General features: G+C 56.6%; 1 protein-coding gene across 1 annotated transcript in view; it reads right to left on the bottom strand.

The window, feature by feature from the left end:
* Positions 1 to 22,779, bottom strand: part of RAP1GAP (RAP1 GTPase activating protein) — a gene marked incomplete at both ends in the record, with an annotated part of 49,887 nt that overhangs the window by 17,681 nt on the left and 9,427 nt on the right. Inside the window, 5 exons of the mRNA XM_079697568.1 lie at positions 901 to 1,086; positions 1,573 to 1,611; positions 2,866 to 2,913; positions 3,942 to 3,977; positions 9,918 to 10,011. Coding sequence (XP_079553694.1) covers positions 901 to 1,086; positions 1,573 to 1,611; positions 2,866 to 2,913; positions 3,942 to 3,977; positions 9,918 to 10,011 — 403 coding nt within the window. The remainder of the gene's footprint in view (positions 1 to 900; positions 1,087 to 1,572; positions 1,612 to 2,865; positions 2,914 to 3,941; positions 3,978 to 9,917; positions 10,012 to 22,779) is intronic.

A 22,779-nucleotide genomic window follows, 5' to 3' on the forward strand; every position in this document is an offset into this window, starting at 1 on the left:
TTTGTTTGCTGCTGTATACCTGGTGCCCAGAACAGGACCAGGCACACAGCTGGTGCTCATTATTTGTTCACCCTGACTGAGCCCTTTGTGTCGGACACTTTGTGCCGGACACCATTCTAAATGCCTCACAAACATCGTCGCATTAAAGGCATGAGGTGGGTATCATCACCATCTCCGTTTTTACAGTTGAAGAACCAGAGGCAGGGGCTTCCCTGGTGGCACAGTGGTTAAGAATCCACGTGCCAATGCAGGGGACACGGGTTCAAGTCCTGGTCCGGGAAGATCCCACGTGCCACAGAGCAACTAAGCCCGTGCGCCACAACTACTGAGCCTGTGCTCTAGAGCCCACGAGCCACAACTACTGAGCCCGCGTGCCACAACTACTGAAGTCTATGCACCTAGAGCCTGTGCTCCACAATGAGAGAAGCCACCGCAATGAGAAGCCAGTGCACCGCAACGAAGAGCAGCCCCCGCCTGCTGCAACTAGAGAAAGCCCGCACGCAGCAACGAAGACCCAATGCAGCCAAAAATAAATAAAATAAATAAATGTATTAAAAACAAAAAACCAGTCTCCCCATCTTAAAAAAAAAAAAGAAAGAAAGAAAGAAAGAAACAGAGGCACAGAGAGGGTAAGTGACTTGCCTGATGTCCCAAGTAGTGACAGAGCCAGGATTCAAACCCTGGTAGAGTCTCTGTTAACCACTATGCCATAACACTGCCTTTTGCAATAAATGTTTGTTGACTGAATGAGTGAATCCACTACGCATGCTCCCTGGACTCTGCGACACACAGCCCGCCCAGCCCACGGTTCCGCTGCCTCCCAGGCCCAGCCTCCCCCAGGGCTGGGCTGTGACCCACTCCCCACCCAGCCCAGCCCCCCAACACCAGCGGGCCACACACCTTGCCAAGAAAGTGCTTGCGGTAGATGCGGGCGGTGGGGTTGCATTCCAGCTTCACCTTGGCCGTGGGCGACTGCAGCGGCTCCGTCTCCGGGATGCTGGTGATTTCGTGATTGGTGCCTTCAATCCAGTAGCCCCCAAACTGGGGCAGCAGGATGAGGGGGAAGGGCCCTTCTCGCCCCAGGACCTGAAGGAGGACTCAGCTGAGAGCCATCCACACTGCACACCACTGGGGGCCCCAAGACACCCCCCAATTCAGACCTGGAGCCACTTCTGCCATGGCTAAGGAGTACTAGGGGACAGCCCAGAGCCTATGTGGGTCCCAGGGCTCATATCCACCTCCTTCAAGGCACTTGCTCCAGCCCTTCTCCTCCCACTGCAGGCACAGACCCAGATGCACAGAGCCCCATGTCCCAGTCTCAAAGGATGGGAGTGCGGGGACAGGTAAAGCTGAGAGCATGACACTGGCCGAGAGGCTGGCATATTTGGCTCAGAGGCCTAAGGGTTCACATGGGCTCTGAAGTCTTGGGCTTGTAAACTGAGTCTTCAACACCCAGAGCAAGGCCTGTGGTCTGGCTCTTGATGAGGAGGAGGACCCGGGTGTCCAGACTCCCTGAGGGAGTGCCTCCTGGGCTCGGGATGGAGATGGGCTCAGTGAGATCCAGTCGGTTACCTCGTGGACGCTCGGGTAGGGAATGTAGTCCTCCTCCGTCTGCAAAACACAAGCAGGGCAGAGGCCCAACTGGGGTGGGGTCCTTACCCTTTACTTCCAGCCTCCCCAGAACACCTGTTGTTCAGGCAGCACCCCCGGGCTGGGCTTGTGGATGGGGCTGTGTCCTCATCCCCCCATCCCATGTGAGCTGACCCCAGGAGGCAGGGACTGAGGCAGGCTTAGCTCACTGAGTGCTGGCAGCCTCTTCTGAGTCTCCTGCCTGGGGAAAAGGAGGCTCACTGCATCCCCAGAAGAAACCTCTGGACCAGTGGTTCTCAGTGAATCAGAATGGCCTGGAGGGCTCATTAAACAGACTGCTTTGCCCCACCCCCAGAGTTTCTTATGCTGTGCGTCTGGGTGGAGCCCAAGAATTTATATGCCAACAAGCTCCCAGGTGATGCCGATGCTTCTGGTCTGAGGACCACACTTTGAGAAGCCCTGTTCCAGACAAAGCATCAGCCTTGTGCCCATGAACCCCACTTTAACCCTCATCCTTGTAGCCCTGGGTCCACTCCCCTAAACCCAGCCACTGATATTCTTGGATTATTGGGGTCCCAAATCACCAACCATGGTACCGTATGCCTACCTGGAGGGGCTATGCAGCTCCCACCCCAAGAAAATTCCGAGTCTAAAGAGCCTCCTCACGCCTCCTTTGGTCCCAAGCTTCCTGTTAGTCTCTTCATGAGGGTTGGGGGACAACGAGGCTACCCCTCCCCATCTCTCCGTCTCTCCCCCTCCCCCTCAGCCGTCCCAGGCAGGAGCTACGTGGAGAGGGGGAGCGTAAGCCTCCTGGGTCCTGGGTATGAGCCTTCCTGCAACTGCTGATCATAAGTGGCTTCAAGGAAAACCTTTCACAGCAGGCTATCGCGAGGGATGGGGCTTCGATTTTGAGATGGGGAAGCCTGGAGAGGCAGGGTGAGTTTACAGTGGTGCAGATGGGGTGAGGAGGAGCTGGAATGAAGGCCTCTAGCAAGGGAGGGGCTCTCCACACCTTAGCCTCCTAGAGGGCAGGGGCTGGGTATACCCTGCTTCCCCCTTGGCCCCAGCACCAGCCCGCAGTTAAGACTACTTCACGAAAGCGGGGCGCAGATTCTCCTGGGCTGGCGGCTCGGCCGGGGCAGCACTTCCCCGACCCCTCGAGAGGGAGTCTGCCTCCCCCTTCCCGCCCCCTCCCATCCCCAAGCCCTTTGGAGAGCACTGCTCAGGAAGCCAAAGGCCCCCAGAAGGGTGGAGTGGTTCCAGATTCAGACCTACTTTGAGGGGTGGTGGGAAGGAGCATCGCTGTTCATCCATCCTGCTTCCCTGCAAAGAGAAGGCAGCACATCCCGTCACACCCTTCCCATGCTGCTGGAAGCAGCACCCCTTCCAGGTAGATGGTGCTGTGGAGGTGCTCCCAGGGCAGGGTGCTGGCGGCCGGGTTACTCAGGCCTCTGCAGGGCTGGCCCTCCTGGAGGGAACGGGGGCTGCGGGAGGCTGGCAGCAGCAGGGAGGGCTCGGGGCTCTGGTCACTGCTGGGAGTGGGGGCAGGGCCAGTGTGCACGCTTGTGTGTGAGCTGGGGAGGGAGGCCGCTGCATCTACACAGATACGTGTTGTTGAGAGCAGGAGGGAGAGGGAGAGAGAAAGGAAGAGGGAGAGGGGGAGAGAGAGGGGGAGGGGGAGAAGGAGGGGGAGAGGTGGAGATGCAAAGACTAAGAGAGGCAGGCAAACAGGAAGATGGCAGGAGATGGGGTTTGGAGGGTGAACCTCCGATAGCAGGAAAGCTCCCGAGGTTGGTTCAAGTCCCCCGGCCACCTCCCAACACATACCCAAGCGAAAAACACAGACGAGGGCCTGGAAGACCAGGGCTGGGGAGTGGAGGATGGGCAGGGGTCAGGCAGAGGGGGCGGGGGCTGCCCGGTTCCTTAACACCTTCCCGGACCTGCAGCCCAGCCTCTGGTTGCCCTGTGCCCTGGCATCTGTCCCTCCCCCCATTCCACACAGGGTCCTGCAGAGCCTGTGATGCCTCTTGGGAGATGGGGGATGGTATGTGCGGGGTGGGTTGAGGCACTGACCCCAGCAACCTACACAGGGATGGGAGCTGGAGAGACGCAAGCGGGGCCTGCGCCCTGGGTCAGTCAGGCAGCTGGGCGCTATCAGTCCCCATCCTCTCTTCCGACCCCAGACAAAGGGCTCTGGACAACACACTGCCAACATCTCCTCCTGGCACGGTCTGTGAGAGCTCCTGGCCCGTCCTCAGAGAGATGTAGGGCTGCAGATACAGCAAGGGCCCCCCACCCCCAGTCCAGCCCCCTCTGTGGCTCCCAAGAACGGGCTCCAGAGCCCACCTCACCTGCATCTTTTCAATCATCTCAAACAGGTCTGTGTTCTGCAACAGAGATGGAGAGAGAAGGTCAGCACCAGGTAGCCCAGCTGATCCTGCAAGTCTCCGAGGAGTCTCCACCTGCCCCAGCCCTCCTGGTCCCCCAACTCTGACCAAACACCGTGGACCTGTCCAATCAGCAAGAGGGAGTGGAAGGGACATCATAGGATGGGGCTCTGTACCACTGACTGGCAGAGTTTGACCAACTGCCTGGCGAAGTCTGCCCAGAGTCCAGCACCCTCCCCAGGCAGCCCACCCCACTCAGTCCCCTTCCCCAAAGGAGGAGGCTGCTGCCTCAGACAAAGAAGGTCTTGACCTTTGGGGAGAGACACATCTCCCCTATGTCACTGCAAGACTGGCAGTGCCCGGATCGGCCCACGGACCCCTCAGAAGAGCCCCAGGTCCCAACTCCAGAGACCAGCCCAGCTGGGATCCTCAGGAGGGTGTGTGGTTCCACTCACCTCTAGAAGGAGGGCCCCATCCTCCCCCCCAAGCAGTGTGGGCTGGGCGTCTGTTGGGGGAGAGAATGCTGGGATGTCCCACTGGCCCAATACCTGTGTCTGAGTCCACACATTCCCCCTCCTCCCTCCTCCCTCCTCACACTCCAGCCAGCCTCTCCTGAGGCTAGCCAGGGCACACACAGGGTTAATCCGGGCATCTGCCAGCTGTGCTTGGCAGCTTTGGCCTCTCCAGCGCCAACTCCCTACGAGCCTTCCTGGAAGGCGGCATCCTTGCCGGCTGGCGGAGCTGGGGGCTGGGCCTGGGAAGCCCCCAGAGTCTCTAGGAGAGCGCCCCTCCCCCAGCACCTCCAAGGCCTCAATTCAGTCAGCTCCTGCTGTCCAGTGGGGGCACTGCCTGAGTTCACACACACACGTGCTATGGGGCTGTACACCAGGAAGCACACACTCCCTCTCTCTCTCTTTCTTTCTTTCTCTCGCCCAAACACACACAGGCCTGCACACCAATATTTAAACACAGTCTCACAGTACCAAAGAAAGCAAACACACAGAAACCCACACGCACAAACCCACCGGGTCTGTGCACATCAATTCTTACAGCTACACGCTAACATACAAGTACACGTGTCAGTGTCCTACGTTACACAACAGCACACTGCCTCACACACATACAGGTCTATGTCCCATAAGAGCCACACACACAAATGCAAACCCACCCCTATGCAAGTCTGCGCAACTGCACCAGTAATTGCACACGAAGCTACACGAATGCCACAAAACTACTCTCACATCCACGTGCCGAGAGACACAATAACATGCACTCGCACACACAGGCAGGTATGTTCATGGACACTGAGCCACAGCCCCACTGCCACGCACAAGTTCACCCTCCCCCATCAGTCACACTCCCCGTATAACAGACATGACAGACTTGATCCCATAACATTAAATGAGTTTTGAGAAAAAGAAAAAGCATGCAGCAACTATGGAAGTGGTTAATCGCCAAGGATGAGGGGCACTGGTCTGAATCACACACACACACACACACACACACACACACACGGAGCTGTCTGTTAAAGATCACAAGACACAGACACCCCATGTGCACACTGTGAGGCCTGCCCACAGAGGCAAAACCCACCCTGTAAAATGCACGACAGGAGTCCACAGGAGATGGTGACCCATGGCCCCTGTGGCCACACCCAACACTTCTGAGCTTGGAAGAGACAATTCCACAGGCAATTAGAGCACAGACCACAGACACACATCTGCAGTCCAGGTAGACAAACACGCCTGTCAGCCAACACCTTGCACAACAGCAACATCAGCATCTGTGCCTGGGTGAGCCACATAACCTCAGCCCAGCACAGTACCAGCACAAGTGATATGGGTGCACTGATGTCCCCCAGAATACCCCACTCAGGGTAACATGGCCTTACATGGCCAGAAACAATGCACTGGGAGTCACAGCCACATAAACACTGACACATGGTACTGTCACCCAGAGCGCACACACAGCAACAAGTGATACCCACAGATACAGCCTCACTAGTGCATCAGATGCTCTGACACATGGAAGGCTGTGAGTGAAGTGCCCCAGGGCACCAAGCAAAGTTACACTGTGACATTCAGACCCTTCCTAAAGGGGGGAGGGGATGGATGAAGTGGTCCCAAGGCTAGCACCCACACACACACATCCACACACACGCACACACACATCCACACACACACAGAGTGCCCCGGTAGCCCAGAGCCACAGTGCCACCACGGGCACTCTGTTCCGTAGGCAGCTGCAGAAAGAGCTCAAGGTCTGGGACCCCAGGGCAGGGGTGTGCCCTGTGGCCTCGGTGGCCGTGTGTCAGCCCAGAAGCTAACACACCCTCCGTGACGGAGCCTTGCACACCCGCCCTGACTGGGGCAGAGCCTGCCGGGCTCCGAAGAAGTTGGGCTGATCCGCCTCCCGCGGACCTCCTCGGCCAGGCCGCCTTCGCCCTGGTCCTCACCTGCCAGCCGGCCCCAGAGGGCAGTGATCCCCTCCGAGGACGGCCCGGGGGCTCCAGGGGCCGCGGCTGCGCCATCCTGAGCTCGGCCCGGCCCCGGCCCCCACCCCGGCAGCGCTTTAGCTGACCCAGCCGGCTCCGGCCCGCGCGAGCCCCGGCCCGGGCCCCGCAGCGTCGAGCTCCGCGCTCCCGGGTTCGGGCTCCCGCGGCGCGCTGCCTGCGCTTGCCTCGCCGGGCGGCCGGGCCCTGAGGGGGCGGGGCGCCAGGTACGGGAGGCGCGGGGACCGGGGCGGGGCTTCGGGGGTCCGGGGCGGGGACACAGGAGGCCCCGCCCCCGGCGCGGGTCCCGGACACTGCGCCTGCGCGCTCTTGCTAGCGCGTTGGGAGCTTTCGGCGCGGGCCCTTGAGCCCCGAGGCTCTCCAGCGCACCCCTAGCCTGCCTCCTCTACCTTCCCAAACTCTGGGTACCACGCCTTAGGGCCTCAGGGATGGGCTTCTTGGGCTGGGCTCTGAAGTCGGGGAGGAAGTGGCGGGGGGGGGTTACCTTGGAGACAGAGGGCTTTTCTTGAGCATCTACTTAATGTTGGACCCTTTGCAAGTCTTATCCTCGCCCCACAACTCAAGAGGTACGAGTGTCATCCCCATTTTACAGAAGAGAAAATTGATTCCAAGAGATAAGACTGTACAGTTGGGGGCAGGGCCTCAGCATCCCCTCCCCAGACAGATGCTGGGAAAGCAGCAATTGCTTCCTGAGCTGTGGCCAAGTCAACACCAGCTGCTTCAGACCCTGCGAGGCAGGGCTGCCTACCAGCTCAGTACCCAACCTCTCTTCAGCTTCCTGAAGGAGCTGCTGGCAGCTACCCACCACTCTCCATCTCCAGGGCCAAGGCCTCCTGGAAGGAAGGCACTGCACCTTCCTTTCCCCCAGACCTGGCCCTGGGTCAAGCTGGAGCCCAGGAAGCCGGTGGGAACTCTGGAGATGTGTATTCCAGACACAGTGTAGCTTTGTTCTTAATAATTAACAGCAGCAAATATTGATTCACGCAGGCACTTCCAGGCCTGAGCGCTTCCGGGCACCCATCGAAATGCAGCCAGAGAAACATTCATTCCCACACTGGGAGGAGGCAAGAGCTGCTCGCATCACCGGAGACATCTATGTGCCAGGAGTGGAGGGCGTGCACATGTGTGCACATGTGTGCATGCAGCTGTGTAGATGTGTGTGACTCTGAGATCAGATGGGGACATCCTGGGTGTGCATATCTGTGTGTTTGTACACGTGTATCTGTATATACATGCATGTGTACATGTGCGAGTCTCTGAATACATCTGCAGACATGTGAATGCACCCATGTATGTAGGTGTGGGTAGGCTGTGTATGTATATGTGTGCAGATTTCTAAATCCTCAAGCAGAAAAAATCCTACAGCAGGGCAGGGTAGGAGGGTCTTGGATAGCTCAGTGTCTATACAAATGTGGCTTCCCAGTGAGAGGGGGATGTCCTTTCTGGGTGTTCTGTCCTGCCCTGGGAACATAATGATGCTGATAATAGTTCAGCTTCCTAATTTGAACTTTCCAAAATTACTTTCACAGTCATCCCCCAATTGCAAGCTGGCAAGGTGGGTAGAAAAGAAACTGCCACCTCTATATTACAGATCAGAAACTGAGGCCCAGAGAGGGGCAGGGATTTGCCCACTGGCACAGGGAGGTCAACTGCCTCTCATGCTGGCTCCACCATCAACATTATAAATGTGTGCAGAGCTGGGGGAGGGGGAGTGGAGAATGTGTCACAGACCTGGGACCCCTCAGCCCCACCACTGGTTTGCTGGGGACTCAGTCTCTCTGGGTCCTGGTTTCCTTTGCTGTCAAAGGAGTACGATGTACAGACTGTGTCTTGATTCTGGGGTGGGGGCGGACTGTTGGGATGGGGCAGTTTGGAGCCCGCAGCCGGCTGGGCTGTATTGGCACAAATGGAGGCTTCTAGCCAAACTGGGCAGAGGGGAGGTAGCTCAGAGCTAATCTGAGAAGGCCAGCCCCAGGCTGGCCAAGCAGGCAGGACTCAGGGAGATGGGCTCTTCTAACCCTCATTTTTCCAACAGGAACACTGAGGCCCAGGAAGGGGAAGTGAACCCAAGCCTCCTACCGGATGCTTAGGGGGAGAGGGACTGGGAGACTCACTTCTGAGCCCAGCTGCCATGGAGTCGCTCCCTACCTGCCAAGTCCCAGGATCCACATGGCCCAGTCTTGGGCTGTCACCCAGGCACAGACAACAGGAGAGGATCTCAAGAACCCCTTGATATGGTTCCTAGGACCCGCTGCACTTGGACCCCCTTGGAGGTGGTGATCCAAAAGTACACCATTCCTTGGACATGTGCCCTCCTGGCCTAGAAGAGGTATATGGCCCTTGTTCCAGGTCAGAGCACTGGGAAAGGAGCTTGGCAGATCCTGCCTCTGCTATTTCCTGGCTGTGTGACCTTGGGAAAACCACTTCCCTCTCTGAGCATCTGGATCCTCATCTGGAGAATGCCTACCACCAAGGTTTGATGGAAGGACCAAGAGGCACAATATCTGTGGACGTGCTTTAGAAACTGAAAAGTGTAGTACAAAAGTGAGAGCTTATTACCCTCTGCATTAGAGATGCCCCCAGACTAGGCACTCTGGTCAGATAACATGAGTTCTGGTCCTAGACCCATCACATCCTACCTGTGTGTCTTTGAGCAAGTAACCTAACCTCTCTGAACCTTGATTTCTCATCTGCAAAATGGGACTAATAAGAGTACTAATATAAGTACATAGTAGTTAGAGTTTGAGAATGAAATGAGATACTGCACGTAAAGCATTAAGTACCCACCTGGCACATAGTAAATCTCAATAGATGCTAGTGGTTATTACTGGTATTTGACACCCTGTATAAGTTGTTTAGTTATTTATCTCCTAACTGGACTATGGCTCCCTGAGGGCAGGGTCTGTGTCAGATTGATTTCTGGCACCTCAGTGCCCAGCACAAAGTTGACACAGGTCAGGTGCTGGGCAAACATTTGATTTTGATGATAACAACAAGAACAGCCTCATTTATAGGGCTCTTACTCTGGGCCAGATATTGTGCACAGAGTGTTTTATCATCACTTTTGACACTTAACCCCACTTCACAGGGCTACCTCTCACAGTAGCCCTGTGAAGTGGGGTATTATCATTATACCTGATTTACAGATGAGGAAACTGACGGTGATGCTGATAATGAATATAAGGAAGAATAGCTGTTTGCCCAGTTTATTCCCAGTTGTTTTGCCCCCAACAGTGCTACAGACCCTGGTTCAACTTCTGAGACTGTACCGGGCCCACCCAGGGGTGAGGAGTGGTATACCCTTGGGGGGGCTAAACCCCAAGCAGCATCTACCCAAACATTTTACCTCTGCATAGCAGTCATTCCTAGGTATCTCTTGGCCCTGGGGGGGTCTCCAGACCGGGGGCTGTGGGGAGGCGGGCACTTACCTTAAGGTGGAGTGAAGCAGTCTGGGAGGGAACTAAGTCCACTCGTGGCAGGTCTAGTGCCTGAGGGAAGTGCTGGTTCTGCCCATCACTCCTCCTGGAAGAGAAAAAGAGTCTGAGGTCAGGGAGGGCCCCAAGTTGGGAGATTTGTGAACTTTGGGAGGGAGAGTCACTCTCAGAGTTGGGGGACATTAAAGGGGACAGATTTCACGGAGGAAGGGGTCCTGGGTTACCCAGGAGGCAGGAGAGGAAGGGCTTCCTGAGCCGGGCTGCCAAACAGGCTCTCCTTCCCCAGGGATCAGAGCTGTAGACAGGGTCTCACTTCCAGCTCTCCATTAGGCCTCCCTAACCCATACTCCAGCCAAGAGGATGTCCACAGCCCATTCTGAAGATGGGCAGACTGAGGCAGGGGGCAGTGAGGGTTGCTGTAAAGGGCTGAGCCCTGACCTCTGGACTAAGCAAGGTAGCCCAGCCTCAATGCATCTCTCCCTGAGCCTTTACGGACAGAGTAGCCTTAAGGCTGAGATGCCACCTGGGCCATTCCTATTATTAATGACAATAACAATAACGGACACTCATTGGGCCGACTATGTGCCAGGTCCCGTGCCAAGCCCCTCCTTCCAGGCCTGAGGGCACAGACTCATCACCACACTGGCATTTCCACTTTACAGATGAGGACGCAGAGGCATGCAGAGGTCACACAGCTGGTCAGCGGCAGAGCAGCATCTGAGTGGCGCTTGACTGACACCAAGCCCAGACTCTTTGCCCACACCCACAGCCCTCCCTGAGGAAAGGAAGCAGGTCTGGTGAGGGTGAAGTCAGCTCCTATTACCTTAGAAAGCCTGCCGAGGAGGCTAATTCTGGGGTCAGGGAGAGGAAGTGCCCAGTGGTTCCTGGGACCCAGGTGGCCCAGGGCTGGGCAAGCAGTCCTGGCTTCCACCCACCACCTAGGGCCACCCTGACGTGGCTGCACCACCGCCCCAGTCCCTCGACCAAGGCTGGTCCTGAGAGGGTGACTCATTCAGCCCACGGCCCGCTTGAGTCAGGCAGAGCTGGGACTGCCACACCCCAAGAGGGGAAGGGCCTGTGGGAACCTGGCCCAGGAAGGAGACGCTGAGGAAGCTCTGAGCCCCCTTGCTGGCTCCCCTGGGCCCAGCTACTCAGGGAGAAACAGCTCAGAGGAACTGTTCATAGCCCTGCCGCAGGCACCAGATGCCTCTCCACCTCCCAGGGGGGCTAGCACCTTAAAAGGGGGTCCTGAACTGGGTAGTGCTTGACCCAGAGGATAGACATGGTGGCAATGACATTTTAGGCCTGTGGCATTGTTGTAGGGGAGATATTCCCAGGCACTTACCTGTTGTGTGACCTTAAATCAGTGACACACCCCTCTCAGCCTCAGTTTCCAGAAAAAATTCATCATGGAGCCTGGGCAGCTAGAAGCTATTCACTCAATGAATTCTCTGGTATTCATGCATTCATGGTAAACTCTGGCTCCCCATGTTAGGGTCTCATTAAGTATTTGTTAAATGGATGAATGAATGAATGAATGAATGAATGTTGGCAATAGGAAGGCATTAAAGGGCTGTGAGCGGGGCTTCCCTGGTGGTGCAGTGGTTGAGAGTCCGCCTGCCGATGCAGGGGACGTGGGTTCGTGCCCCGGTCTGGGAGGATCCCACGTGCCGCGGAGTGGCTGGGCCCGTGAGCCATGGCCACTGAGCCTGTGTGTCCGGAGCCTGTGCTCCGCAATGGGAGAGGCCACAACGGTGAGAGGCCCGTGTACCGCAAAAAAAAAAAAAAGGTCTGTGAGCAAGACAATGGCCTAAACACAGGTTTCTGAGGATTACAAGGTACAGTGACATGGGGAGAGACTGGGGAAGGGGGAGTGGAGAGAGGCCCATAGAACTGGTCCGGGCAAATTCCACTGAGGCTGCCATGGGGACCCTTGAGACTGACTATGTGCCTGGAACTGTGTCAGGCATATTACACCTTCACTACTGTGCTGGGAGGCTGGCATTATTTATGCCCTTTTTTACAGATGGAGAAACTAAAGCTCAGAGAGATGAAGCCACTTCCCCTAGCAAGTGGGTGACAGAGTCAGAATTTAAAGCCATGCCCTTGACAAAGCAGGGTGGTGCCAGGTCAGCATGGAGAGCAGAGATTGTCCAAGGGCCAGGAAGTCCTGGAGTTGAAGCCCAAGTGAAGCTGGGTCCCCTTGATGGTAGAGATCACTGTCTTGGTGGCCCTGGCTGCCGAGTGGAGGTTTTTGCCCATGATTGAGCTATTCGGGTGCTGTCCTTCTGTCTGTCCCTTCTCATACCCCAAGGCTCAGGCTGTGGCCACTGCAGGTCAGCCTGGCAGCAGCTCCCCAACACGCTCCCCTTCCAGAACCCGCCTCCGTTTCCCTGTGTCCAGGTGCCCCTTCACGCAGGACTGCTCACGTTGGCACAGGACTCGGTAGGTCTCTCAAGACAAGGGGGCTCTTGATTCTGTTGGAGTGCTGCCCGAGGCCCTCAGCTCTCCGGTTCCTGGCTGTCCAGAGTCTGCCCCTCACAGGCAACCCCTCCACCTCAAAGGTCATTGCTGAGGCCCTAAGGGGCAGGGGAGGCGAGGGGCTCCAGGATGAGAACAGCGCAGAAATCGGAGGCCCTGGGTCCCGCCTGCCCCAATCCATCCCAGCTCTGCAGGGATAGAAGAACAATAATAAGAAAAGCCACAGCCTCCCTGTGCCTTCCATGAGTTTTCTTAATCTTCACAGCTCCCCAGTGAGGCAGGTGCTCAAAATCTACCTGCTTTGCACATGAGGAAACTGAGGCTCAGAAAGGTACATTAACTTGCCCAAGGTCGCACAGTTAAGGAGGCAGAGCAGGCATTTGAGCCCAGGTTTGTCGCTCCAGAGCCAAAGATCTGAACTTGAGAGCATGGGCAGCCAGCCCTGTGGACCCAGCACGTCACATCAGGGAAGTAATAATAACAGTAACAACAGCAACGGCAGCCAACCCTGATGCAGGACGTACCGCGTGCAGACCCTGCGGGAACGGCTTCACTTGTATTACCTCATTTAATCCTGTTTCAGAGGAGGGAACTAAGACACAGAGGTTAAGCAATGTGTCCAAGGTCACGCTGATAGTGAAATACAGAGGATTTGAACCTCCAACCATCGGATCTAGACGCTGCCCTAATGCTACACTGTATTATCTCTTAGAAAATAGTAGTTGCTCAATCAGGGCTTCTGAAGAAATGAATAAACTCAGGTTCTTGCCTCCCTCCCCCCCCCCTACCCTCCTGATGCCTCCTCCTCCTCCTCTTAGCCTTCCTCACCTCTCACACACCTCTTCCCCACCTTTCTAGCCCACCATGCACTCTCCTCTGCCTCTGGTCTCCACAGACCTCCCCCTATTTGGTTATTTTCCTCCCTCTCATGAACTTGAATCTCTCTGTCCCTCCCCTTTCTCTCCTAACCCACCCTTGTCTCCTCCCGACCTCCATCATTCCGTTCACACGGGGGCCTCCCAAGTCTCTGCCCCCTCCCCACTTCTCTGGAAACCTTCCTGACCCTATGGCCTGGCTCAGCTTAAAATGCTTTGCCTTCGGGCTTCCCTGGTGGCGCAGTGGTTGAGAGTCCGCCTGCCGATGCAGGGGATGTGGGTTCGTGCCCCGGTCCGGGAAGATCCCACATGCCGTGGAGAGGCTGGGCCCGTGAGCCATGGCCGCTGAGCCTGCGCGTCCGGAGCCTGTGCTCCGCAACGGGAGAGGCCACAACAGTGAGAGGCCCACGTACCACAAAAAAAAAAAAAAAAAAAAAAAATGCTTTGCCTTCTTCCTGCACATGCAGCAGCTGGGACACGGGGAACTCTCCCCACTTTCCTTTCCCCTAGCCAGGACCGTAGTCATATCTGCACATCACTCTACAGTTTACACAGGCATTGTCTCATTCAATCACCATGGCAGTTTTGTGAGGCTGGATTATTATCAGCCTTTTTTCAGATAAGAAAACTGAGGCTCAGAGAGGTGAAGTGACAAGCCCAAGGTCACTCCAGGGAAAGGGCAGTGCTGGGGTTTCACTCTAGCCCAAGGTTCTTCTACTACACACATCACAGCCACTCTCAACCCAGGCCCTCAGTCCTGTCACCCAGCCCCCAGCGTCCTCCCCATCACAGCCCCGGGTTCCTGCCGCCACTGCCAAGCATCTCCTCTAGGTCCAGCTCCAATGCTGCCCTGTCTGGCCTGGACACCTGCCTGTAGGTACAGGACACCTGGACACAGGAATAGGCGGCAGCCAGAAAGGAGGTGACTTGCCCAAGGTCACACAGAAAGCCAGAGCCCACCTGGAGTCTGGGCCAGCCACGTTCCAGGGTCACTTTCCGGCCCTGCAGGTGTGTGGCCACCAGCCATCTGGCCCTAGCTCCCCTCCCTCTCGGAGTGCCCATCTCTCCCAGGGAAAGGGTGCGGCGGGGTGTGTGGGGAGGGACCCAGTGGCCCAGCTCCTGAGCGGGATGGGCCAGGCTGAAAGCTGCTGCAGACAGCTCCCGGTAACTTGGCAACTGTCACTGCACCTCCTCCCCCTCCCTTATCTCCATATTGAGGTAACAGTAATAATTGCAGTGTCGTGAGTGCAGCTTTTTCTACTTTTCAAAAGCCCTCTTTATCTGCTCACTCCTGGAAGTCTCACCGGAACTGGAGCGGGAGATAAGGCAGTCGCTAGGACCCTCCATTCTCAGAAGGGTAAACTGAGGCTCAGAGAGGTTAAACAACCAACTTGAAGTTACCCAGCAAGGCAGGAGCAGATTAGGAACTAGAACCAGGCCACCACCGGTCCAGGGCCACAGATGCTGCACTGGGGTGGGGGGCTTCTCAGGGGGGGTATCCACACTCTGCAAAACTGCAGGTCAGACCCAGGTGTGATTGGGGAGAAAGGGAAGACGGAGGACAGGTGACCAGATGCCTCCCTGGGTTGCTTCCCACCTGTTAACCAGCTGGAGAGTTGCTGGGAGGGTCCTGTCTTTTTCTCTTATCTGCAAAATGAGAGACAATGTACCCACCTCCTAAGCCACAGATTAGAGTAAGCAAGTAAGCGCAGTTGAAGTGTTTGCCATTATTATGATGATGATTATTAGCCGCTCTCCCAGAGAACCCACGCTTTCAGGGCGCCAGAGGGGTGGCTGAGCTATCCTGTGAGTAGGACTTGGCCCTTCGGCCATTCAGAGAGAGCTGCCGTGAACGGAGGCCCCCGGGTGGGTTTGACCCCTGCTGAGTCTCCCAGCCTCATCCCCCACCCCGCAACACCTCCCCCCCACCCCAGCTTCCTGCCCTAACCTGGCTGGGCTGCAGGCAGCTTTCCAAATGCACTGTTTCCCACTGCTGAGCCTCTGCACAGGCTTTGCCCTTGGCTGGGAGCTCCTTTCTCCTTCTTTTCTCCCCGGTAAACCATTCATGCTTTAAAATGCAATTGAAACAGGTGAAACTCTGGTGGCCAGAGCAGGTGACGCATGACCACCAAGGCAGGAGTCCTGTGACGGGGAGTAGGGTAGCCGGGCAGGTGCTGGACGGCGCACACACAGGTTGGGAAACCAGTCCTGGGGGGGTGATGGGAGGGCAGAAGAGGGGCTCAGCCAACCAACGAACATAAGGCTGAGAAGGATTTGTGGGGGGCTAGCCCAGGACTGGGGCCTAAGGGGTCCAGGCCAGCCCAGCACTGGTCACCAGAGCTCAGGGTCCCTTGAATCTCCCTGGTCTCCATGAGACCAACCGGTTCTACCAAACTGGTGATTCACGTTGGGGCGGGGGGGATGGGGAAAGGGCACAGACCTCAAAGCCAGAAGGGGTCCGGCCCCGGAGGGTTACTCCTGCGAACCTTCAGTCCTCTGAGAGAAGGCCCTCTGGATGGGGCTTGGGAGATGCCTGTGCCTCCCAGCCGTGGTATCAGGTCGGAGGGGACTCTAATCTCCTGAAACCAGAGACTACAGGCCACCCTGGAACTGCCCCCTCCCCCGGGGGCCACAGAAGCCCATTGTCTCCGGAGCTCAGCCATCCGGCACTGCTTGCCCCTGGCCTTGCCAAGGTGCCAGGGAAGGTGGCCAGGGGCAGCCGGTGAGCAAGTTTCTGAAGCTAGGCCTGGGCCCCCTCTGGAGGCCCATGGGGAGGGGCGGCGAGAGCAGGGGCGTGGGGGACACAGGCGTGACTGCTCCTGGCTCTCCTCTCCCCAGGCACCTTTGACCTCAGCCAGGACTCAAGGGGGAGTGGTGAGGGCACAGGAGACAAGGGGTGGGGGGTGGGGGGAGCCAAGCGCTGTGATGTCCTGTGATCCTTACAACAGCTCTGACTGAGGCTGCTGTTATCCTCACACCATTTCAGAGATAAGGAAGCAGAGGCTCAGCTAGGTTGCAAGATGGGCCGGGGTCTCGCAGCCGCCCAGCGGCAGAGCTGGCAGGGCGCCCCTGGGGGCGGGAGGACAGGATCTCAGGCACCAGGCAGGGCAGAGGGGAGCAGGAAGGGGGCTCGGGGGCACCGCACCCTCACCCTGAGCTGGCTGAGCGCCGAGACAACCGGATCCCAGCGCTGCGCCAGGCAGCGGCCTCCTGAGCAAACAACAGGTTGGCAGCCCCGAGAGGAGGTCATGGGACTGGCCCCCACCCGGGGGCACAGCACCTGGGAGCCGGGCCTCCCATCCGCCAGCTGCCCGCCAGTGCCTCCCCTGTCCAGGTGGCCCAAGGCCTGCAGCAGCCTAAGCCTGACCCTCCGCCTCCCCGGGGATCGACCCCTCCCTGCACTGGGGGCAGGAGGGAGGAGTGACGCTGAGGTGACCGGGCCACGGGGCCTTCCTGCTCCTAAGGACAACGTCCGCTTATCCCGCCTGGCACTTTACAGTTTACACACCTCCTTTGCTTGAGACCCTCTCAGCAGCCTCACAAGGAACCGAAGGCAGGTTATGTTCGTTACCTCCATTCTACACAGAAGAAAAGTGAAGCCGGGACAGAGGTGATGACTCGCCCACGGTATCACACCCGAAGCCCAAACCCAGCGGCTCTGGCCCTTGCTCACGTGGGCACAGGACAACTTACCAATGTGCCGGCACAGGCCGCCGCCCTTAGCACGCAGGGAAAGGGTGGCCGGAGCTCGCGCGCAGGGGCCTTCCCAGCACCCATGGGCTGCGCAGTCTTGGAGCCGCCCCCACCCCGCCTCCCTCCTTAACCTTATTGTGCTCTCCCAGCCTCTGCGGCCCAGGGGGTCCCCCTTGCTGAACTCCATGCATTCCTCCGCTCACTCACTCCATCACCCACCCACTCCCCCATGTGCCCTCCATTCCTGTGCTTAGTCACTCATTCAGGACACGTCCTGACGCCCGCCCTGGGCCAGACAATGGTGCTGGGCGTTGGCATCAGAGCCAGGCCTCACCCACCTCAAAGCAAAGCCCAGTGACACTGCCCGGACTATTCTCTAGCTGCGCCTGGTGCTCTGTGGCCTCACTGCTCAGAGGCTAAACCCTGCAGTGCTGAGGCCTTGTCAAATCCATCCCTCTTCCTCCTAGCCAGTGGGTTTGCTCCCTCATGGGTTCCAGGCCACTGGTGAGCGGAAGCTGAGTATATACAGTAGGTGTTGTTCAATAAACCACAAGCTCCTGCCCGGAGAGACAGCATAACATCAGAGGTGTGGGCCCTGGAGCCAGACTGCCTGGGTTTCTATCCTAGCTCTGCCACTGAACAGCTGTGGGACTTGGGCAAGTTACTTAATCTCTCTGAGCCTCAGTTTCTTCATCTATAATTTGGGGATAACAACCGTGTCTGCCTCCAAGGGTTGTTGTGAGGATTAAATGAGTTCGTACATGTAAAGTATGTAAATATTAACCATGAGAATTTCCTGGCCTTCCCTTCTCTCTTCCTTTTTTCCTTCCTCTGTAGGCTGCTGAGGACTGAGGCAGGGCTCCTGGGTGAAAGTTGTGAGAAGGTAGACCAGAGTCCAACATGAGAAATAATGGGATGAATAGAGCCGTGTAAGGTACTGAGCTCCCCGTCAAGCAGAGGCAGGAAGGGATGGAGGGGGAGATGCCAAAGTATGGGAACAGGGAGAATAATGGGAGCATGGGGTTTCACTAGATGACCTGCCAGGCACCTCCCACATGTGGAATCGATTCCTCTTGACTCCAGGGTCTGTGGTCAAGGGCAGAGGCAGTGGATAAATTCCCATTCTTGCAAGGAAATGGACTTTCCTGGGTCTCCTGTGACACATGGATTGCTGCTACTTCTCTGCCGGTTTGCTTGCCTCTCCTATTAAGGATGAAAATGTGCACGTTCTTGGGCCCAGCAACTCCACTTCTAGGCATTTATCCCCCAGAAGTACTTACCAAAAAGCACAAAAATATATGAACAGAGGACATTCACTGCAGCAGGGTTTGCCATAGCTGAAACCTGGAAGCTGGTTAAGTACACAAGGCATGTGCAAACCATGGAAGACCATGCAGTGGTGACAAAGGAGGTTTCTAGTCCTGACGGAAAAGGGAATTTGAGGTATACTGTTAAGTGAAAAAAAAACAGGTTGCCCCCAAAAAATCTCACTTGTAAAAATTTTAAATTACTTGTAAAAGTTCACATGGGTTATCTCTGGGAAACAGGACCACTAGGAACGTCTGCCTTCTACAGGATATATTTCTCTGCATTATTTGGATTTTTACAATGAGCACTGATTATTTTTGTCATTAGAAAAAAAAAAAAGAAAGATTAAAACAACTGAGTCCTTTGAGTCACCTCTCTGAGTACCTGACTCCTTTACCTTCCTCAATCATCTTGAGAAAGAGATACTCTTCACTCCTTATTCCAAGGAGAAGCTGACACAGAGGGAGGTTAAACACCATGGCCAAGGTCCCCCAGGCAGCAGTGACAGAGCTGGGCTGTAACCCTCGCTCTGGCTGACTCTGAAGCCCACGTTCTTTCTCCTACACAAGGCACTCTGCTCTGAGGGGCAGGGAGGAGAAAAGGCAGGAGAGAAGCAATCCAGGCTGCTGGGCTCGGGGCTATATATACCCTGGGACCTCAGCTGTCAGGTCCTGGGAGCCAGGCCAGCCCGGGTCAGCCTGTGCGGGGACAAGGCTGTCTGCCTCATTTGCAAATGCAAATAAATGAAGGCTCTGCTCCTGGCGTCAGGTCCCAGCCCCGAGCTGCCCCAGGCTAGCAGGCTGGCAGGTGCCCAGCCCTACCTCTGGAACCACCCCCCAAGGCCTCAAGGTCGCCAGGCGGATGGGCATGCACTGGGGCTCTAAATAACTTTCCAAGTTGATCAACGTGTTTCTGGAAGAAACTGGCGTTTTAAGTCCCTTGCCGCCTTCTCAGTGAGAGCCTGGAGAGGAGCACAGGTGCTCCTGAGTCTGGCTGGACCAATGGACAGATCTAGAAGCCAGATGGACTTGAGTTCAAATCCTGACTTGGCCAAGCTCTAGCTGTGTGGCCTGGGGAGAGTCACTTCACCTCTCTGAGCCTCAGTTTCCTCAGCTGTAAAATGGTGTTGATAATTCCTCCACGCAGGGCTGCTGGGAGAATTCAGTGAGATAACGCATATGAAAGTACTGCCCAAGCTAGGAGCCACCTTCCATGTGCAGGGGAGGGTTATGATCCTGCACACTGTGGGGGTGGTTGGGAGGGGGCACGTGCACATCTGTGCAAATGTGGAGTGTGCAAAGGGCTGGATCAGAGGGCGCTGCTCCACAAAATCATCAAGCAGCTGGGGAGAATGTCTGACACTTTCGCTGGGAGCTGGCACGGGGTTTTCTGCAGGGCTGCCTGCTGGTGCGACAGGGTGTGTGCAACTCCGTGGGTGAGGATGTAGGTGGGAGGCCTGGCAGGAACGTGAAGTGTGGGTGGGAGAGAATGCGCTCGTGTCTGGGGCGTGCGTGGGTTTGTAGGCGAGCATGTTTGTGTCTATCACGTCATCCACCTGCCTAAAAGCCCCCCGTGGCTTCCCGCCACGTGCAGGGTGGAGATTCGACTTCCTCACGTGGCCCACGAGGCCCTGAGCATCTGTCTCACCTCCCAGCCTTTGCACACACCGTACCCTCCACCTGTTCCACCCTCCCCCGTCATCCCCCATCACACCTACATGCTACACTCTTTTTATTTTTTTATAAGCAGATATTCATTTTAAATTTTTATTTATTTATTTATTTTTGGCTGTGTCGGGTCCTCGTTTCTGTGCGAGGGCTTTCTCCAGTTGCGGCAAGCGGGGGCCACTCCTCATCGCGGTGCGCGGGCCTCTCACTATCGCAGCCTCTCTTGTTGCGGAGCACAGGCTCCAGACGCGCAGGCTCAGTAGTTGTGGCTCACGGGCCTAGCTGCTCTGCGGCATGTGGGATCCTCCCAGACCAGGGCTTGAACCCGTGTACCCTGCATCGGCAGGCAGACTCGCAACCACTGCGCCACCAGGGAAGCCCCATGCTACACTCTTATACAGACTTTCTGGAGCCCCCTCTCCAGACTGGGTCAGGTTGCCCCTACCCTGACCAGCTTTCCCAGAAGCCTGTCCCGGGTTTGCACTTGGCACGGTGTGATTATCAGATCACGGAGCTTCTGCAGGTGTGGACCCGATCTGTTTGGGGGCCTGGCACACAGTCGATGCCTGATTATGATGTGCTACATGAGTGAATGTGTATATAGCTGTATGCTCATGACGAAGCTGCCTGGACAAGAGTCAAGTCTAGGAGTGTGCATAGGGAAAATGTGCGTGTGTATAGGGGGCATCTCAAAGAACCTCTGGCCCGTGGGTGGGCCAGATCTGGGAAAGGCCGGGGCACGCTATGACTGGTACTCAGGCCCAGGTTGGCTGCAGTGAGAGAGAAAGCCAGCCGAAGTTCCTTTGCTCCCCTCCCCCAAACCCCTCCTGAAATAGGCCCCGGGTCTCTGCACCAGACCCCAGAATACTTCTGGGCAGTGGTCGCCAGGCTGGCCTCCTGCCTGTGCCCTGCTGTCGGCCCCACCCCTGCGGGCTCAAAGGCTCCACCTTCTGCCACACGCCCCATCTCACCGGAGGCCCAACCCAAGCCTGGTCTTGCATGCCTGCCCACAGTGCCCACCCCCCTCCCCCAGGCCTGCCTCCTGAGCAGCAGTTCCTCTGAGAGAGGATGGGCCTCCAACCCCCCTGCCTACTCAGCCACCTTCCACCTGTTGCCAGGAGATGATCTGGAATGTTCCAGATTTGGGGAAGGGAAGGAATCTTGTTCCTGCCCCAAGGCCTTTACACATACTCTGCCCTCTGCTTGGATCACCCTTCCCACAGTCAGTTCCTTCCCATTCAGGCCTTGAGAGGCCCTCCCCGATACCCTTAGCAAAGGGTATCCCCTCCCCAGCCACCCTGTCACTCACTACCCACTACCCATGTGAATTCACCTTTTTTGCCTGTTAGCTCATTTTGCATCTGTCTCCTGCACTGGAAGGTGACCTGCATGAGGCCACACACCAGGCGCCTCAGGTTCGCCGCTGTATCCCCAATTCTTAGACAACACGTGGCAGGGACTTGATAAGTATTTGTTGAATGAACAAATGGCTAACGAGGGACTTCCCTGGTGGCGCAGTGGTTAAGAATCTGCCTGCCAAGGCAGGGGACACGGGTTCGAGCCCTGGTCCGGGAAGATCCCACATGCCGCAGAGCAACTAAGTCCATGCGCCACAACTACTGAGCCCGCGCTCTAGAGCCCGCGAGCCACAACTACTGAAGCCTGCGTGCCTAGAGCCCGTGCTCCGCAACAAGAGAAGCCACTGCAACGAGAAGCCTGCGCACCACAACGAAGAGTAGCCCCCGCTCGCCGCAACTAGAGAAAGCCCGCGGGCAGCAACAAAGACCCAATGCAGCCAAAAATAAATAAATAAAATAAACAAATTTATTTAAAAAAAAACAACAAGCAAATGGCTAACGAATCCTTGAAAGGATCCTGTGAGACGAATACTGTCCCTGTTTACAGGTGTGGAAACTGAGGTTCAGAGAGGTTAAGTCTCTAGCCCAGGGTCACACAGCAAACAGTCAGACCAGGTCAAGATTAGGGACTATCAGACTCCACTAGAACCCCAGCACGTCAGTGTTTTGTAGCTAACCTTCCCATTTTATAGATAGGAAAATGAGCCTCAGAGAGTGAGAGTGCTGTTTCTGCAGGTTACCGGGGCTTCCCATGGTCTGAAAGAGCTGCACTGTTAGGCTGTGCTGGTCCTTTAAAAGCATCTCCTCACTCCTCTCACTCACCCTGAGGTGGTGACAACTAATAACCCCGCTGAACAAAGGAAGAAACCATGGCTCAGCCAGGGAGGCACTGCCCAAGGTCACCCAGCCAGGACTCAGTGCAGACCTGGCTGGCTGCAAAGCCAGCATTCTCAGGGCCAGTGTCAAGGTCAGTGCCCATGGCTGGGAGCATGCTCACGTGAGGGCAGGTCTTGCCTCCCGGAAGGCAGTGAACTTCCAGAGGGCAGAGTCCACACACTGAGCGATTCTGCCCCCACTGCAAGGACCAGCTTGTAAGGATGACACGGCAGTGACCACGATCGCTGGCATCACTTTGGTTTTGGACCTTGGCATACATTTCTCACTTAATCCCCACAACAATCTTCAGGTAGGTGCTTTTATGGTCTTTAATTTATAAAACCCAGAGAAGTTATCCTCCACTGTACACAGCCCCAGACTGACAGCACAGAGCAGGGCAGGTCTTACAGTGGGGAGTGCCCATCTTACAGTGGGTGACGGGCAGCCCTGGCAGGCCTCTGCCCCATCGTGGCTTGGGGGTTCAGACCCTCTAGGGCACCCACAGGAAGTCCCAGTGGGGCTAGCAGGGACATGAGCTGGTGGCTGCCTCTCCCACTTTCTGTTGCCAGGTCCAGTTCCGTCCTGTGCCCAGCACATG

This window comes from Hyperoodon ampullatus, assembly GCF_949752795.1.
Source record: "Hyperoodon ampullatus genome assembly, chromosome: 2".
NCBI classification, from domain to species: Eukaryota; Metazoa; Chordata; class Mammalia; order Artiodactyla; family Ziphiidae; genus Hyperoodon; species Hyperoodon ampullatus.